Source organism: Rhinatrema bivittatum, chromosome 4 (genome assembly GCF_901001135.1).
Source record: "Rhinatrema bivittatum chromosome 4, aRhiBiv1.1, whole genome shotgun sequence".
In the NCBI taxonomy this organism is placed as follows: Eukaryota; Metazoa; Chordata; class Amphibia; order Gymnophiona; family Rhinatrematidae; genus Rhinatrema; species Rhinatrema bivittatum.
The window spans coordinates 304,838,381-304,855,746 of NC_042618.1; the positions used below are offsets into that span (position 1 = coordinate 304,838,381).

The window sequence follows — 17,366 nt, forward strand, 5'->3', positions numbered from 1 at the left end:
CTCCACGTAGCCGGTGCAAGGGATTGTCGTATGAAGTCCCAGGTGTCATCCCGCCGAGCTGCCACAGATGCTCTGGAAACGCTTCTCCCCGTGAACTTGCTTGTGGAGCCTCGGCCCTGAAGATGTCCCATTTGAAACGAGAAAGAGCATTGGCAATCAAGTTCATGGTACCTGGCACGTGCCTCGCTCGTATAGTAACATTCCAGCTCATGCAGAGGAAAACCATCTCCCAAAGAAGCCTGGAGACCCATACATACTTGGCAGACTGCTTGTTAACCACCTGGACTACCCCTAGGTTATCTCACCACCATACCACCTTTTTTATTCCGCAACTCTTTCCTTCAGATCGTCAATGCTACTATTACAGGGAAAAGTTCAAGGAAGGTAATATTTTGTGTCAACCCCTCCGCATCCCACCCCTCAGGCCATCTTTCCGCGCACCACCGCTCCTGGAAATATAAACCGAAACCAAAAGCTCCGGCTACGTCAGAATACAGTTCTAAGTCCTCGTTGGAGACTTCAGCCTCCTGCATAATGCAGACTCTGTTAAATGATTCTAAGAATCCTTCCCAAACTCCTAGTTCGTCTTTCACAGTCTACGTGACTTGGATGAAATGATGCCCTGCCTTTACCCCAACAGTTCTGGCAGACAAGCGACGGATAAACGCCCGACCCATCGGTATGACGCGGCAGGCGAAATTGAGCGAACCAATTAATGATTGCATCTGCCGCAAGACATGGCTCTTCGAGCAGGCTTATGCTGATCACCTTGAAAAAAGGACTAGCTAGTATGGAGAAACGCTATTTTATTTTTGTTTTTTATGTTGATTTTTTAAATAATTTTACTTGTTATTAGTCATTTTAATGTATTTTAGTTACTACTGTTATTGATTTTATGGTTTTGTAAGATGTAAACAGTCTTAATGTGTATTCCGAATGACAGTATACAAAAATTTTAAATAAATAAATAAATACGGTCACTTTGACCGAACCGCGTACTGTCCGCACAGATTCCTGTATCTGAACTACTTTCTCTGCTGGCAATCACGACACCATATCCACCGAATCTAATTCAATGCCTAAAAATGTCAGCCTAGTGACTGGCCCTTCTGTTTTGTCCTGCACGACCGGCACACCTAATGACCGAGCAACCGCCAAAAAATCCGTTAACTGACGCTGGCAAGCACTGGACTCACTCGGCCCCACAAACAAAAAATCGTCCAAATAATGTAGCATGTCGGAGCACTCATTATACCGCATCGTGACCCATTGGATGAAAGTGCCAAAGGCCTCGAATGCACACAAAATCGCACAACCCATTGGTAAACAGCAATCAACAAAATAACCTCCCTTGAAATAAAACCCTAAGAGCGGAAAACAGCGCGGATGGATAGGTAACAGCCGAAAGTGGATTCTATGTCCGCCTTAGCAAGTAACACCCCTGGCCCGGCACCCCGCACCAAAGCTATCGCCTCATCGAAGGAAGCATATTTCACCGTGCACTTATGACGCAGGATATAATCATTTACTGAAGCACCCTCCGGATATGATAAATTCAAGATCAACCTGAACTTACCAGGGACCTTCTTGGGAATAACTGCCAACAGTGACAAATGCATCCTGTCGTAAGCCCGAGCAGCAAAAGGCCCCATCACCCTTCCTAATTGGATTTCAGCCCTCAACTTTTCCCACGATACATCAGCCAGTCTACAGGCTGATCTGGCATTTCTCGCCCTCCTCCCTGTACCCGGGCCCTCGTATGGAATGATGAACCCTACGCTAAACCCCACCCTCAACAAGGAAGCCGCCTCAACATTAGGATACCATCGCAAAACCTCTTTCAAAGCAGTCAGCTCGACTGGAGACTCTGCCTTGTGATACAAGACCTCAAAGTTTACTGCCCTTGGTAAGGGCAGTGCTCTGTCCTTGAGAACACTTGGTTGCTGGACGTGCACCACCGCGCAAGCATGCCTGAATTTACATTCAGGGAACGAGCATGTAAGCTGGTTGAACCTCCAGCATATGTCTGACCCGCTGCCGATGGCTTTACCTCCCGGGTCGCTCTTGCGATAAAGTCCCGAAACATGAAAGGAGCTACCCTTACCACCCCCGACTGTGCAGCTTGCTAAGCCACCACTCACCCCTCCCCCCACCCCTGCAACTTTGCTAGCCCCAACGCCCTTATTGGTCATCTGGGTTAGTCTCAAATGAATGTCCTGGGTACCCCAGGACATAAACTTATTCCCTGCCATTTTATCCCAAAATTTTTCGTCATAGTTGAGCCAGACCCAACCTTCGTAATTCTTAAAAGCCCCTAAGATGCTATCCGCATAAGATAGCAAGGCTCCGTACTGAGTGGAATCAGTGACTGACAACGCTAGCTAACCGAAGAAAACCCCGGACCCAGTTAAGTATGTTCTTAGAGATTTTTGGACCCGCCCCATCTCTCTTATTCTTCTTTTTTGCCTTCTTTTTTTCATTCCTTCCACCCCTTCTACCCTCCAGCAGCTTAAAGATATTCACAAAATTTTGCTTACGAATCCGCTTAACTAGGTGCTTTGGAACTTCTTCCCTCAATTCCGTCAAGGAAGCGAGTGCTGGATGCCCCATATTTTGCAGAGGACCCTCTGCCAACGCTGGGCACCTACCCTGGCCTAACTCGCTTGAGCTAGTAAAGGACGAGCTGGAAGAGCTGCTAACTCGAGACCTCTTCTTCTTCTAGGCCTGCCCTTCGCTAACGCGTGCTTCCCTTTTTGCCTGCCTACCTGTTCCCACTCCTGATGCTCCTCTTGCCATGGCTCTGGATGTACTGTCGTTCTTAACGTCCGTTGCAAATCCTCTCGCCTCCAGCCGCCAGGTCCTCGAGTCCTCCCATCTCGCTTGGAACTCCCGATCTCTCCATGCCTCTTGACCCGACGTCCCTGGCACCGCATCTCCCTCCGGGCCTGGAAAAGATCCCCCTTCCCATTCCATCCTGTGCCCGCTGGCCAAGCCACATCCGTCCCAACCCGCAACCTGGGAAGCTCGTCTGGGGGCACTGCGCTCTAGGCCCTCTCCCCGCAGCTCATCCCTAGAACACACCTCAGGCGGCAAAAATGCTTCACCGGGGTGGCCACCCGCTACCTGTGGCCATCCCCCGAAACCCTCTAGACTCCCTTCAAAGCACCCATTGCTGGCTGAAGGCCGCCGGACCCTTGCCCCAGGTAGTGGGTCAGGATGTCAGCCACTAAGGCAGCTGGGAGGCTGACACTCACACCAGGTCGCTCTGCTGCAGAGCCCGGGGGGGGGGGGGGGGCCTGGAAGTCGGAGGGGCTCCCCACACTTGTGGAGCTGCTCACCGGACCTCCCCTCTTAGGCCCCTGCCCCAAGTGTCTACGGACCGGGTATGTACCCTTTCCTCCCTGCCCGATCTCGCAGCACCGGGGGGCCCCTCCGCTCAGCTTGGTCGGCGCACTCCGGAGGCCGCTGCATGACGTATAAGGGCATGTCACCACCCTCTGCTGACTGGGACCTACCCCTGCTGCGCTGGGTTTTTGACGCCGCCGTCATTGGGATTGCGTCTGCAAGGGGTGCGGGACACACGGCGCTTGCTAGGGACGGGACCCATCATCGGGGGGGGCCGTGGATGCACCACCAACCCGTGCGTCACTAGGCCCAGAGAGCACACGTCCCGCCGGAGGAAAACCCACCGGGGTACACCGTGCATGCTCCCCCATCGATTCAGGGGCATTCGATGCAATCTCGATGGCGACCCCAGTTGGCGAGGAGGCGGGGGAGGAGCATGCTGGTGACACCGGAGGAGGGGAAACAGGGTAAGAATCCAGCTCCAGACCGCTTTCGCCAGACTCAGAGGGAGGGGTACGTGTCGGAGGAGTAGGAGGCTGGCCTGCGGCGGAAACTGCCGGGCTCGGCGATTCACCGAGCCTGCAAAAACTTACCGCGTCCTTCCTGGGGAGCGTGACAGGACCTGGGACCGCAGCCTCACCAGCTGTAGCCACCCGCGACCGGGCAAGGAACTCCCCGGAGGCGGGGGCCGCCTGATTAGCTCTCGCTCTCCTCATGGCACCGCTCACCGAACAGTTTGCCGCTTGGAAAAAATGAAAAAACTGACTGGAAAAATTGGGCAGTTAGGAATCTCCAACGGAGCAAAGAAAAGCAGAAATCTGCCGCTTGCTTCACTGCAGATGCCCAACTGCCTGAGTTCCTGCCTCGATCCCCATATAACTGCCAGGCATCCAATGGCAATGCAGCAATTTAAACTTGTTGCCATTGCCATTGGCAACCTCTGCCTTTCCCCTCCCCAATCCCCTCCCTTTCAACTCTCCCTGCCGCTTATGCCCATGTTACCTTCAGCGGTCCGAGACTAGCTCGCTCCGCTTTCTAAAATTATCATGGTAAATGCCGAATTTTCAATATTTCTCCCACTTATCAAATTAGTCAGATAAGTTTATCGAGCTAATTTTGCAATCAGGCCAGTGACTGAATATTACCCTTATGTGTACAGTTATGAATTTTCAAAATCTGTGTGTTTAGGTTTGGAAGAAGTATCCACAAGAAAAGCAGATGCAAATTTTGACTGGTATTTTTCCCTTGGGAAGTTTTCAAAGTAAAAGTATGTGAATACTTTTACTTCAAAAATTGGTGCAAAGACCATGATTTCAACTCATGAACTTCACTGTTATGTAGGGAATATGAATAGTGTCCTCATAGGGGCCAATTTTCAAACAGCCAGCCTAGGTGCAAAGTCCTTGTGTACAAACTAGCTGCAAAACTTGTACCTAATTTTCAAAACTAAAGCTTTGCCTTTGATAATAGTTAAAGATGAAAAGTACCCACAGACTTTGCACTTGCATTTTCTGCCCATGAAACTTCATGTATAATCTGAAAATACAATCCATACATGATTTAGTTTTCAGATTCTGCGCAAAATGCCCCAATGAACGCCTTATCTAAGTGTGGATAAAAGTACATGCATTGTGAAATAGGTGGCATAATTTTAGCTGCATTTAGAAGGGCGGTTTTCAAAACTGGCTTTCTGCTCTGGGGAAATGTTTTTTTACCCACATAAAAGGCTTTAAAAATTGTTCTTGTACTATTTGCTCTTTGTTCCCTTCCAGTGCCAGCTCCCTTGCTCTTACCTTATCTGTAGCCTTATCCACTGAGAAGTGGAAGCCAGGAATTTGCCCCTGGGGGGTGACTAACCTTGGCCATTGCTGCCCTCACATCATGGCAGATAGACTTGAAACATAAGCTGGGATATATGTTTTATTTCCTGCTGATATGCTTATGTGATGTGTGTGTTTGCGTATGTGTGGGATGTACCTGCAGGTAGATGACCTCAAGGCCAAGCTGGCAGCACAGGAGGTGGAGCTGAAGCAGAAGAATGAGGACGCTGATAAACTGATTCAGGTGGTTGGTGTGGAGACAGAGAAAGTGAGCAAGGAGAAGGCCATTGCTGATGAGGAGGAGCAGAAGGTGGCAGTAATCGCCGAGGAGGTTGGATGCAAGCAGAAGGACTGTGAGGAGGACCTGGCTAAAGCAGAGCCTGCTCTGGCAGCAGCTCAGGAGGCACTAAACACACTCAACAAGGTATGGAAACAGATTAGAAGCCACAAATAGGCAGAGGTGTAATAAATAAATAAAAATATGCATGATTGTCTGAGCATATTCTATGGGTCCTTTCCTTCCTTCTTGTCCTTGCAGTGTTCCTGATCTTTTCTGGAAGAATGTTACTAGCTGTCCCTCAATTCATGTAAATGTGTATCATTTTAACCTTTTTCCTCCAAACCCTTTCACCCCACCCCTCGCCCAATACTTACGTTGGCTGAGGGATAGAATCTGAGTGCTCATTCTTCTTTTCTCTATAGGATACTCAGCAGTCAGTGCTCAAAAAAGTTTATGGGAGCATCTTTATTTATTTTTTTTTATATTCCACTCTTTGGCACTTCAGAGCGGATTACATTCAGGTACTGTAGGTATTTACCTATCCCCAGAGAGCTTACAGTCTGAAGTGTGGTACTGCTTTACTATGAGTTCTTTACTGCCAGTCTCATTGTTTTTAATGGGGCGTATTCACTAATATAATACATGGTAAAGTGGTAGCATACTTTAGTGAATCAGCCTGCAAGTTTGTACCTGAGGCAATGAGGGTAAAGTGACTTGCCTAAGGTCACAAAGAGCAGCAGTAGGATTTGAATGTTTCCCTGGTTTGTAGTCCGCTGCTCTCTAACCATTAGGCTACTCCTCTTACCTATGGAAAAAAACCACAGCCTAGACCTCTTACAGCACAGTGCACACCTCTGCCACACAATCCTGGGCTGATCACAGCTCACATAATATTCTTTCTTTTTTATCTCTCTTCTCTCTTGTCTAGTATCTCCAGAATCATGCCTGGGAAATTTGGGTCTCATATCTCCCCCCCCCCCCTCCTTTCCTTCCCCTCCCCGCCGTTTGCCCAAAAACTCATGGCACAGCACTTCTTTCTTTTAAGATTTTTGTTTAATGCTAGCACTCTATCTAGCTATTTGCTATTTTATGTACACTTTTAAGCTCAATTTTAATTTCTTTTTCTTTTTATATTTTTGTAAACCGTTTTGATAAAATTTTATTTTAAAAGACGGTATATAAATACCTTTAAATAAACAAATAAATAATTAAATAAATAAATGTGTTCCAGGAGGAAGTGCACCTCAGTCAGCAATCATACCACCCCTTACTCCAAACAAGCCTTCCTATTGTCAAGCTCCCACAGAGAGGAGGCCATGTCTGTATGATATGGTACTGTTACTGTAACACAGGACTCACCTACCATACACAGTGCTGTCACTATCATCCTACTGATCCACTGCATATAGAGCTGTCACTGTATCATCTTGCCAATCCTCCGTACACAGTGATATTGCTGTACCATTCCATTTTCCCACTGCATGCAATGAGATATTGTCACTGAATCATTACACACAGTTATCACTAGCATGCCATTGACTTAGCGCATAGAGTGCTGACACTGTTAATAGCATGCAGTACTGTAACTGTACCAGTCAACTGACTACATGCAGAACTGTTACCAGCATTCCATTAACTCACGACGTGCAGAGCTGTCACTGTACTATCCCACTCAGCTACCATGTGCAGTCCAGTCACTAGATCATCCCCTTGACACTACATACACTGCTGCCACTGTATCATCCCTCTGATTCACTGCACACAGAGCTTGCACTGGATCACCCTACTTATCCACTGCACATAGTGGTGTCACTAGCATTCTACTCACCACAGACATAGCTGTCACTGTACCATCCCACTCATCCATGGCACACAATGCTATCACTATATCATTCCACCCTTACACTGTATGTAGAGCTTTCACTTTACCATCCCACAGATTCACCATATACAGTGCTGTTACTGTACTCTCACTAATCCACTGCACACAGTGCCTTCACTTTGCTATCCAATTGACTCACCACATGCAGAGTTGTCACAGCCATTCTACTGTCTTGCCAGATGCAGTGCTATCAATGTATCATCCACTGGTCCACTACACGCAGTGCCACCAGTGTACTATCCCTCTGCACATAAAGCTGTCACAGTACCAGTCTGCTGATCCAGAACGTAAGAGCTTCCATACTAGGTCAAAACAAGGGTCTGTCAAGCCCAAAATCCTGTTTCCAGCAATGGACAATCTAGGTAACAAGTACCAGGCAAGATCCCAAATAGTAGGTAGATTCCATATTGCTTACGCCCAAGTCTACCTGGCTAATAACTGTTTATAGACATTTCTTCCATGAGCTTGTCCAAACCTTTTTTAAACCCAGCTATCTTAATTGGCTTTACCACATCCTCTAGCAATGAATTCTAGAACTTAATTGCATGTTGGGTAGAAATGTATTTTCTCAGATTTTTTTTTTAAATGTGCTACTTAGAAACTTCTTGGAGTGTGTCCCCTAGTCTTTTTATTTTTTGAAAGTGTAAACTGATTCATCTTTATTTGTTCTATGCGACTCATTACTTTATAGACCTCTATCATATCTCCCCTCATATCTTCTGTTTTCCAACATGCCATCACTATATTATCCCACTGATTCTACACATGCAGTGCTGTCACTGTTTCATCCTACTGACACCACCGATGATGATAACCTCCTTCATCCAAACCAACATGGCTTCCGCAAAGGACATAGAACATCTGCTTCTTTCTTCCTTTGATTCTGTTATCCATGGTTTTGACTCTATTTTTGATCTATCTTGACATCTCTGTGGCTTTTGATACACTAAATCACGATATTCTCTATTGCAATCTCGAACACATTGATATCACAGATACTGTTCTACAATGGTTTAAATCTTTTCTGTCAAATCATCCTTAACAAATCAATCTTGGGGAACATTGTTCTAATTGGTACTGTACTAATTTGGGTGTCTTCCAGGGTTCTTACCTATCTGCCATTCTATTTAACATTTATCTATTTCCTCTTTTTCTCTTGCTAGCAGGTTTGGGAATACATTTCAAAATCTATGCAGATGACATTCACTTCGCTATACCTTACATGTCATCATGGCCAAACACTTTTTCATTAATACATCTATATCTCAAAACCATTAACACATGGCTATTTCACAATTGCCTCAGATTAAAATACTTCAGAAACTAAAATGATCTACTCATCTACCATTCCTCACTCTTCCTGCCGTCCTCCTGCTGACTTTACTTTTGAAAACTGCATCAATTGCATTGTGAACCACACTGGTAATCTAGGAGTCACCCTAGGTTCGAATTTATCTATGTTTAATACCATCTCTGCAGTAGTAAAAAAAAAAATCCTTTTACAAAATCCACATGTTGAAAAGATTAAAACCACTGCTTTACACCACTGACTTCCGTACAGTTCTACAAGCTCTAATCCTAACAGAACTAGACTACGGCAATTCACTTTACCTAGGTCTCCCCAATGTTGCTCTTCCCCCTCTTCAACTGGTCCAAAATACTTTCACTCGCCTTGTCACTAAGAGATCATATCACCCCAATACTTCAAACTTTTCACTGGCTTACGATATGACAACATTTTCAATTCAAAGTCCTGACAATAATTCATAACCTAATTTATAATCCATCCACAATATGGCTCTGTTCCTCATTAAGACTCTATCAACCATCATGTAATTTCAATCGAAAAATGCCTTCTACAAGTTTCTTATGTTAAGATGGCTAGACTGGATCTAACAAGAAAATGTACCTTTTCAGTGGCAGGTCCCATGCTATGGAATTCACTTCCTGACTCCATCACATTAACAGCAAATACCAAAGAGTTAAAAAAAAAAATTGCTTAAAACATATCTATATTCCACTGTCTTCAATAAACCCCAGACAACACCATGAATCTTATTCCCCCCCCCCTATTTTATTTTCTGACTCATTTCTTTTAATAATTTTGTTTTTTACCTTTTTATGCTTTTTGTATTTGTTACCCTCTGACTTTTTTCTCATCCCTCATTTCTGTTGTTTGAATTTTTGTATTCTTCTTTTTTTGTAAACCACTTAGATCTCACAAAACATTTGTGTAGGCGGTGTATATAAATGATTTAAAATAAATAAACCCATAGCAACCTCTTTTTTCTCTTTCTTTTATATACTTTCCTAACAAAGATTGATTGCCCTTATAATATTTCCCTTTAATTTTGCTCACTGCTTTTCTAGTTCCCCTAGATTTTCCCATCCTGCTAATGACTCCTTGAGGTACGTCCCCATTTTAGCGCAGTTTGTTTTCGTTACATGTAGAACCATTGTCTTTGAATGAACCATCATCTCCTGCATTCTAATACTGAACCATACCATCTGGTAATTGCTGGTTCTCAGATGATCGTCTGCTACAATATCAGGAACACGGCCCCCATAGTAAGCACCAGGTCCAGTATTGCCATCTCCTGTGGGGTTCCATTACCAGTCGACAGAACAGTTCTGCTTGCAGAATTTAGGATTTCCCTGCATCTAGAAGATGCCGCAGTCAAGATATCCCAATCATTATCTAGCAGATTAAAATCTAGCAATAACACCTCCCCATTCATTGCAATTTTGTGACTGTCCTCCTTTAAATTTCTATTTCTTATTTATTTATTTTTATATATCGACATTCGATCTGAAATATCACATCAGTTTACAGAAAATACATGGTGCTGGTAATATCAGTGTCTTCACATTATTTCTCACAATAAAACTTAAAATCAAATTAACAGATATTAACATAAATCTAGGTCACTTGCCATTATAAACATTATTGTAGAGTATAATTGGAATGCATTCATAGACTTTCTAAAGTAACCAATATACTACTTCTCCGTGGTTGACAAACATCAAGACATTCATGCAAAGCATGAAAAGGCTTTCTGAAAGAGCCATGTCTTTAGATTTTTCTTGAATGTTTGATTTGTGGGTTCCATCCTTAACTCTGTTGGTAAGTTACTCCATAGGGCAGGACCTGCCAATGATAGTCCGCTCCCTTACTTGTATTCAGGTGTGCCAATTTCAGAGAGGGGATTGGAAGAAGCCAAGTATTTGTAGAGCATAGGTTCCTTTGAGGAATATGAAAATGAAGTGCAATATTCAACCAGTCTTATCATTATCAAGTGTTTTATGAATGAGAGTTAAAGCTTTGCATTGAATTCTATATGGAATAGGTAACCAGTGTAACTCTTTAAGAATTGGTGTAATATGATCTGATCTTTTACTGTTTATAAATGTTCTTGCTGCTGCATTCTGTAGCAGCTGCATTGGTTTTAGAGTGGCCGCCGGGAGACCCAAAAGAACAGTGTTGCAGTAAACTAGTTTTGAGAAAAGTAGTGCCTGAAGAACAGTTCGATAATCTTGTGTATAGAAGCGGTTTGAATTTTTTTAAAACCTGGAGTTTGTAGTATCCTTCTTTTATCAAGGTATTAATGTATTTTTTAAGTTTAGCTCACTATCTAGGAAGATTCCTAGATCTTTTATTGTAAAGACTATTTGATTCTTTTTTGGCATGATATGAAGTCAGGGCTAAGTACTGATTTGAGTTTGGATATTTATTTATTTATTTATTTATTTATTTATAGTTTTTTATATACCGCCGCTCATCAAAGATATCACGTCGGTGTACAATGAACAGGAACTTATATATAATATAATATATATATAATATTTCAGTTTTATCATGATTGAGTGAGAAGGACATTTGCGATAGTAGCTAGAGATGTGAATCATTTTTCTGACGATTGAAATAGACTTAGTTTTTGGGCACTTGCCAGGTTCTTATGGCCTGGATTGGCCACTGTTGGAAACAGGATGATGGGCTTGATGGACCCTTGGTCTGACCCAATATGGCATTTTCTTATGTTCTTATGTACAATATTTTCAAATTAGTCAGAAATTGGGGGCTCCCCGAAACCGATAGGAAAACCCCACGAAATTGTTTGTGGGGTTCTCTTATCGTTTTTGGGGAGGGCAGGGAAAATGGCACACAAAAACAACCCCTAAACACACCCCGACCCTTTAAAACACATCCTTTAGCTTCCCCCACCCTCCCGACCCCCCCCTCCCAAACTTTTTAAAAGTACCTGGTGGTCCAGGCGCCATCTTTAAAAATGATGCGGGCCATCCAGTGCTCCTACCATGTGACAGGGGCTGGCCAATGGCATGGATACCCTGTCACATGGTAAGGGCAAAGGGCCATCGGCGCCATTTTGATTAGTGGCAGCCGATGGCCTGAGAGCGGGAGATCGCTCCCGGGACCCCCACTGGACCACCAGGTACTTTAAAAAAGTTTTTTTTGGGGGGGGGGTCGGGAGGGTGGGGGAAGCTAAAGGATGTGTTTTAAAGGGTCGGGTGGATTTTTTGTTTATCGGCTCGGGCGCAGCCGGCTGTTACAGTACTGGAGGTGCAGGATTTGTATTGACAGTCTGTCCCTTCCTATATATAGAATTAGAAGCCAAATGTCCGATCTGGACAGAGACAAATATCTTTTAACAAGCCCGACTCAGGCCGAGTTTCACCCTCTTACAATGGGGCTGCATCAGGGGCTACAACATATAAACAAATAAGGCATACTAATAAAGAAAATAGAAATCATAATAAAACACAATTCATAATAGACATATAAAATGGTAACATATATATATATGTTTGGTGTAACATGTAAACCTGAAAAGTTATATATATGAAACTGTGAATTTGGGAAAGTATAAAATGTATATTAATAAAAATGTATTGCCTTTACCTTAGCTTAATCATTTTGGAATTTCTGAGTATCCGGGTTGAAAGTTATGATTATGCATCAAATGGTTGTGAATATGTTTAAAAACAAAGTTTAAAAATGAAGTTTAAAAATAAACAAACTATCTTGAAAACTTGTGTGTGATCATAAAATATAAAAAAAAGTACCTCTGGCGAATTGTATTTGAAAAACAACACTCTACAATGCTGTAAAAAATATAAAAAAACTAAAAATAAATAATTAAATAAAATCACTTAAGAACAAAACCACTATTCTTATGATCATGATTGTACGTTAGAATGATGTACACAGTCGCCCAAAAAACTATACTAGACAATATAAAAAACATTTTGTTAAAAAAATACACATAAGGGCCACCGTCTAAACGGACAGGTGGTTTAAATATAAATGAAAAAACAAGGCCTAGCTATCATAAAAAATACTACTTTGGCAAATCATACTATAGTGTGCCGAAGTGATATTATTAAAAAACTCTTGAATAATGTGGACAATGTTAAAAAAATGAAACAATACATTAAAATAACATCACTTGAGAACAAAATCACCCTTCTTGTGTTCATAATTATCCATTATAGAAATGTACACGATCACTCTAAAAATGTGCTGAAACCATACTATTCAAAACCACACACTCTTATTTTAAAACGGGAAGTACACATCAGTGCCACTTTTCTGTATAGTTATTCTTTATCCTTTGTGATAAAGAGGGTATTGGGCATTAGGTACTTGATAATGTTCTGAGGATAGCACTTTTTCAATTTCAGTCCTGTTTTTCTCAGTTCCAAACTGCTTTGTATCCTGCACCTTGTACAGCAGCAAGATGATATATCTCAAAATGCTACAGGGTGGAAGTTGAAAGAAAAACTAGAGCTGATGCAGGTTTTTTGATGGTTCTGTGTCAGTTGAGAGGTCTTGTATGAAATGTGTGTTTTGTTCCTACAATCATGCATGTCTATAACAGCACATAGTTACATATTCTGGAGGGTAGGGTCTCTCTGATTCACAAGTCCGGCAGAGGCTTTCACACCTCTGAGCATGGAGATCATTGTATTACACCTATAAAGGAATAGAGTCTCATTGTGCCTGTGCTAAGAACCATTGATAAAGCTTAAAATCCCAGCTGATACTATAGACTGTTTTCTCCTTTACATTGTTAACTTGAGTGCTTTGTTCCATCAGTGCATATATACACACACACATACGTATAAGAATAATGCTGTTTTCATTGTCCTTTAATGCCTTGTTTTTTTTTTCAGACCAATCTGACAGAGCTAAAGTCATTTGGGGCCCCACCCTCAGCTGTCAGTAATGTCAGCGCAGCAGTCATGGTACTCACCGCTGCAGGTGGCAAAGTTCCCAAGGACAGGAGCTGGAAGGCTGCCAGGGTCATGATGAGCAAGGTTGACAGTTTCCTGGACTCCTTGATCACTTTCAAGAAGGAAAATATTCATGAGAATTGCATAAAAGCCATCCAGTCGTACTTGCAGGATCCCGAGTTCAACCCTGAATTTGTGGCATTCAAGTCGTATGCTGCGTCCGGGCTCTGCTCCTGGGTCATCAACATTGTGAAATTCTACGAAGTGTATTGTGATGTGGAGCCGAAGCGCCAGGCCCTCAACAAGGCCAACGCAGAACTGGCTGCAGCCCAGGAGAAACTGATGCACATCAAGGCCAAAATTACTGTGAGTTTAAAGGGAAATAAAGGGAACCGTGCCACCTTCGGAAACCTTTAAAGATGTGAGACTACCATTTTTTCTGTTGATTCAGAAAAATGCTTTGAGTCAGAATGGGATAAATATTCAAAACCTGCTAAGTGGGCAAAATAACCGAGTAAATGTACCAGTTTATCTTTACAAACTTGCATGGATGAATATTCAACTAATCTTCTTGCTCAAAATTTGCATCCTGGGTTGGCTGGGGAGGGGATGCTTCAAACTCAGCATTCAAAGCCCCTGGGAGGTGAGAGTGGGAATCATGGTCGTCATTATGGGTGATACCTGGCAGCTGGATTTAGAGCTAACAATACACAAGGTTCATGAGGTTCTCGACACAGAACATTTGCTGAAGTAACCAGCCCAGAAATAGTGAGAGAGTGGGTCTTTTAAAATAGGGGTGAAGACACATTATGCCAGAGCCATTCATTAGTTCCAAATGAGTTGGAAATACAAAACTGAGAAAGGAGGCATTACTGGGCCAAAAAAAAAATTTGAACATGAAAATTTAAGCCTGCCATTTTCAGGACCAAGGTTACCTGGTTAATTTATCCGGTTAGCAATGAATATCTTACTAACTGGCTAAACTTGAAAACCCACCCCAAGGATATCTTATCTTAGTCATGGCCCCTTTTTTACCTTGGCTAAATGTATGCAGCTTGCAAATTTAACTGCACAAATTTAGCCAAAGTGACAAATTTTTAAATAGGTAGATATACCCAGCTAAAACGTGATCTTAGATAAATATTTTGAATATTAATCCCAATGTGTTTGACATTTCCGAAAGTACTTCCCACTTGCCCTGGGAAGGCTAGCTTTGGTCCTCAAAGGCTTGCAAAAAGGTCTTTTTTACTAGACTAACCAAAATATGCAAATCAATCTGGTTGTACAGTAAACAAATATATTCATGAATATTATTCATTTTGAAAACTAGAACAGTTTGGACCATGAAGGCTATAGTTGTCTATGCCATCTAGCAAGGCCCACTACAATGGATCTAAGCCACTTGATTAAACTGGTCATCAGCCTTGGTATCCTTAAAACCAGATAATAGAGATGTGCATTCTTTTTTTTTTTTTTTAACAAAATGAAAATAACAAAAAACTTTGTTTTGTTGTGTTGAAAAACTACATATAACCCCCCCCCCCCCCAGACATTTTGTCCCATTTCCTTTCCATTTGTAAACAAAAAAAATAAAAACAAGTGGCACTGATATTTAAAAACTGAAACACTGCCCCCCACCACCTTCTGGGCCTTCCCTCAGCAACTGCCTCTTATCTCCAATCCTTGTGGTCTCCAAAGTAAAAAGGGGCAGAAGAGATACCCAGTTGCTCCTGTACTGCTAGGTTCTGTTTTCCATATGTCATCAGCCACCTTGAGGCTAGGTGCCATTTTGTTGTAGACTCTCACTCAGCTCTGTGCATAGCATTAAGGCTAGAGAAGGTGTTACCAGCTAATGACCTCATGAGCTAATAACATGCCTCTTTCTGAAGTCTGCCACTGTGCAAAATATATAGGTCAACAGCTCCTGGAGGTATCATGTGGTAAGCATGATGCCTTCTGCACTTTCAGTATTATGTAGAAAGAAAAGCATTTGGGGGTACCTGAGACCTGGAGGGACCCATGTCTGTAACAAGGACAAATTATCTATGCTTCCGACAGATGTCTGTCAGGCTGCCACATATAGAAAATCTTCTGTGAGGAGCAATGTCTCTGACTACCTCATTAGCAAGGAGGGACAAGCTTGGCACAGATATCATTAATAGTTGATGATGCACAGGCCAGGAACAGCAAATTTGGGCCCAGTAGGTAACCAAAGTGCTGAAGGTAGTCTGTAATCAACAATATCCTAACCGATGTGTGTGTCTGGGTGAGTAATGTGCTCTGTTATACTCTATCTAAATCTGTGTCCCGGTATGATGGGCTTGTAGTTACCTACCTTACAACACCAATGCATACATCAGAGCAGGCACTGGGTGTGCACCCAATTAGCACACACTGGGGCCAATGCAATACAGTGCACTCAGCCGAGCGCACTGTTATCCTGCAGTCGGACATGGGTAGAATAGGTGCTAATCAATAGAGATGTGAATCGTTTTTCAACGATTTAAATTATCGTCCGATAATTTTAAAATCGTCTTAAATCGTTAAAGAACACGATACAATAGGAATTCCAACGATTTATCATTAAAAAAATCGTTAATTGGGTTAGTGCGCACTAACGGGAGTTAGTGCGTACTAACAGAAAATGATACAAATTGACACTTTTCAGGTCAGTTAAGGTCAGTTTAGGAATGAATATGTATTCCTATTGGCTGGCTGCCCTCTTATTTATTGATGTTACCAAGGTTCCCACTGAGGTGATGGTTGGGGGGATGGGAAATGGAAACGGTTGGTAGCTTGACAAAAAAAGTAATGTGATCAGTCAATGTGACTAGAACTTGTGCCCTTGTGATCTTTCTGCATGCAGTGCTGTATCCCTGATACTGGGAGTGTTGTGATCTTCCTGCACGCAGTGCCCTATCCCTAATACCAGGAGTGTTGTGATCTTCCTGCACACAGTGCCCTATCCCTGATACTGGGAGTGTTGTGATCTACCTGTACACAGTGCCCTAACCCTAATACCGGGGGTGTTGTGATCTTCCTGCACGCAGTGCCCTATCCCTGATACCGGGATGTTGTGATCTTCCTGCACTGAGCAGGGATACAGCACTGCATGCAAGAAGATCACAACACTCCCAGTATCAGGGTTAGGGCACTGTGTGCAGGAAGATCACAACACTCTCGGTATCAGGGTTAGGGTACTGCGTGCAGGAAGATCACAACACTCCCGGTATCAGGGTTAGGGCACTGTGTGCAGGAAGATCACAACACTCCCGGTATCAGGGATAGGCCACTGTGTGCAGGAAGATCACAATACTCCTGGTATTAGGGATAGGGCACTGCATGCAGGAAGATCACAACGCCCCTGGTATCAGGGATAGGGCACTGTGTGCAGGAAGATCACAACACTCCCAGTATCAGGGATATGGCACTGAGTGCAGGAAGATCACAACACTCCCGGTATCAGGGATAGGGCACTGTGTGCAGGAAGATCACAACACTCCCAGTATCAGGGATAGGGCACTGCGTGCAGGAAGATCACAACACCCCTGGTATCAGTGATAGGGCACTGTGTGCAGGAAGATCACAACACTCCCAATATCAGGGATACGGCACTGCATCACAACACTCCCGGTATCAGGGTTAGGGCACTGTATGTAGGAAGAACACAACACTCCCGGTATCAGGGATATGGCACTGAGTGCAGGAAGATCACAACACTCCCGGAATCAGGGATAGGCCACTTTGTGCAGGAAGATCACAACACTCCCGGTATCAGGGATAGGGC

The 17,366-nt window shown here is 43.3% G+C and overlaps 1 protein-coding gene across 1 annotated transcript in view; it reads left to right on the plus strand.

Annotated features, from left to right (window-relative positions):
• The window catches only part of DNAH9 (dynein axonemal heavy chain 9), a 1,128,006-nt gene that overhangs the window by 665,788 nt on the left and 444,852 nt on the right, over window positions 1-17,366 (plus strand). Inside the window, exons 49-50 of the mRNA XM_029600235.1 lie at window positions 5,329-5,589; window positions 13,520-13,945. Coding sequence (XP_029456095.1) covers window positions 5,329-5,589; window positions 13,520-13,945 — 687 coding nt within the window. The remainder of the gene's footprint in view (window positions 1-5,328; window positions 5,590-13,519; window positions 13,946-17,366) is intronic.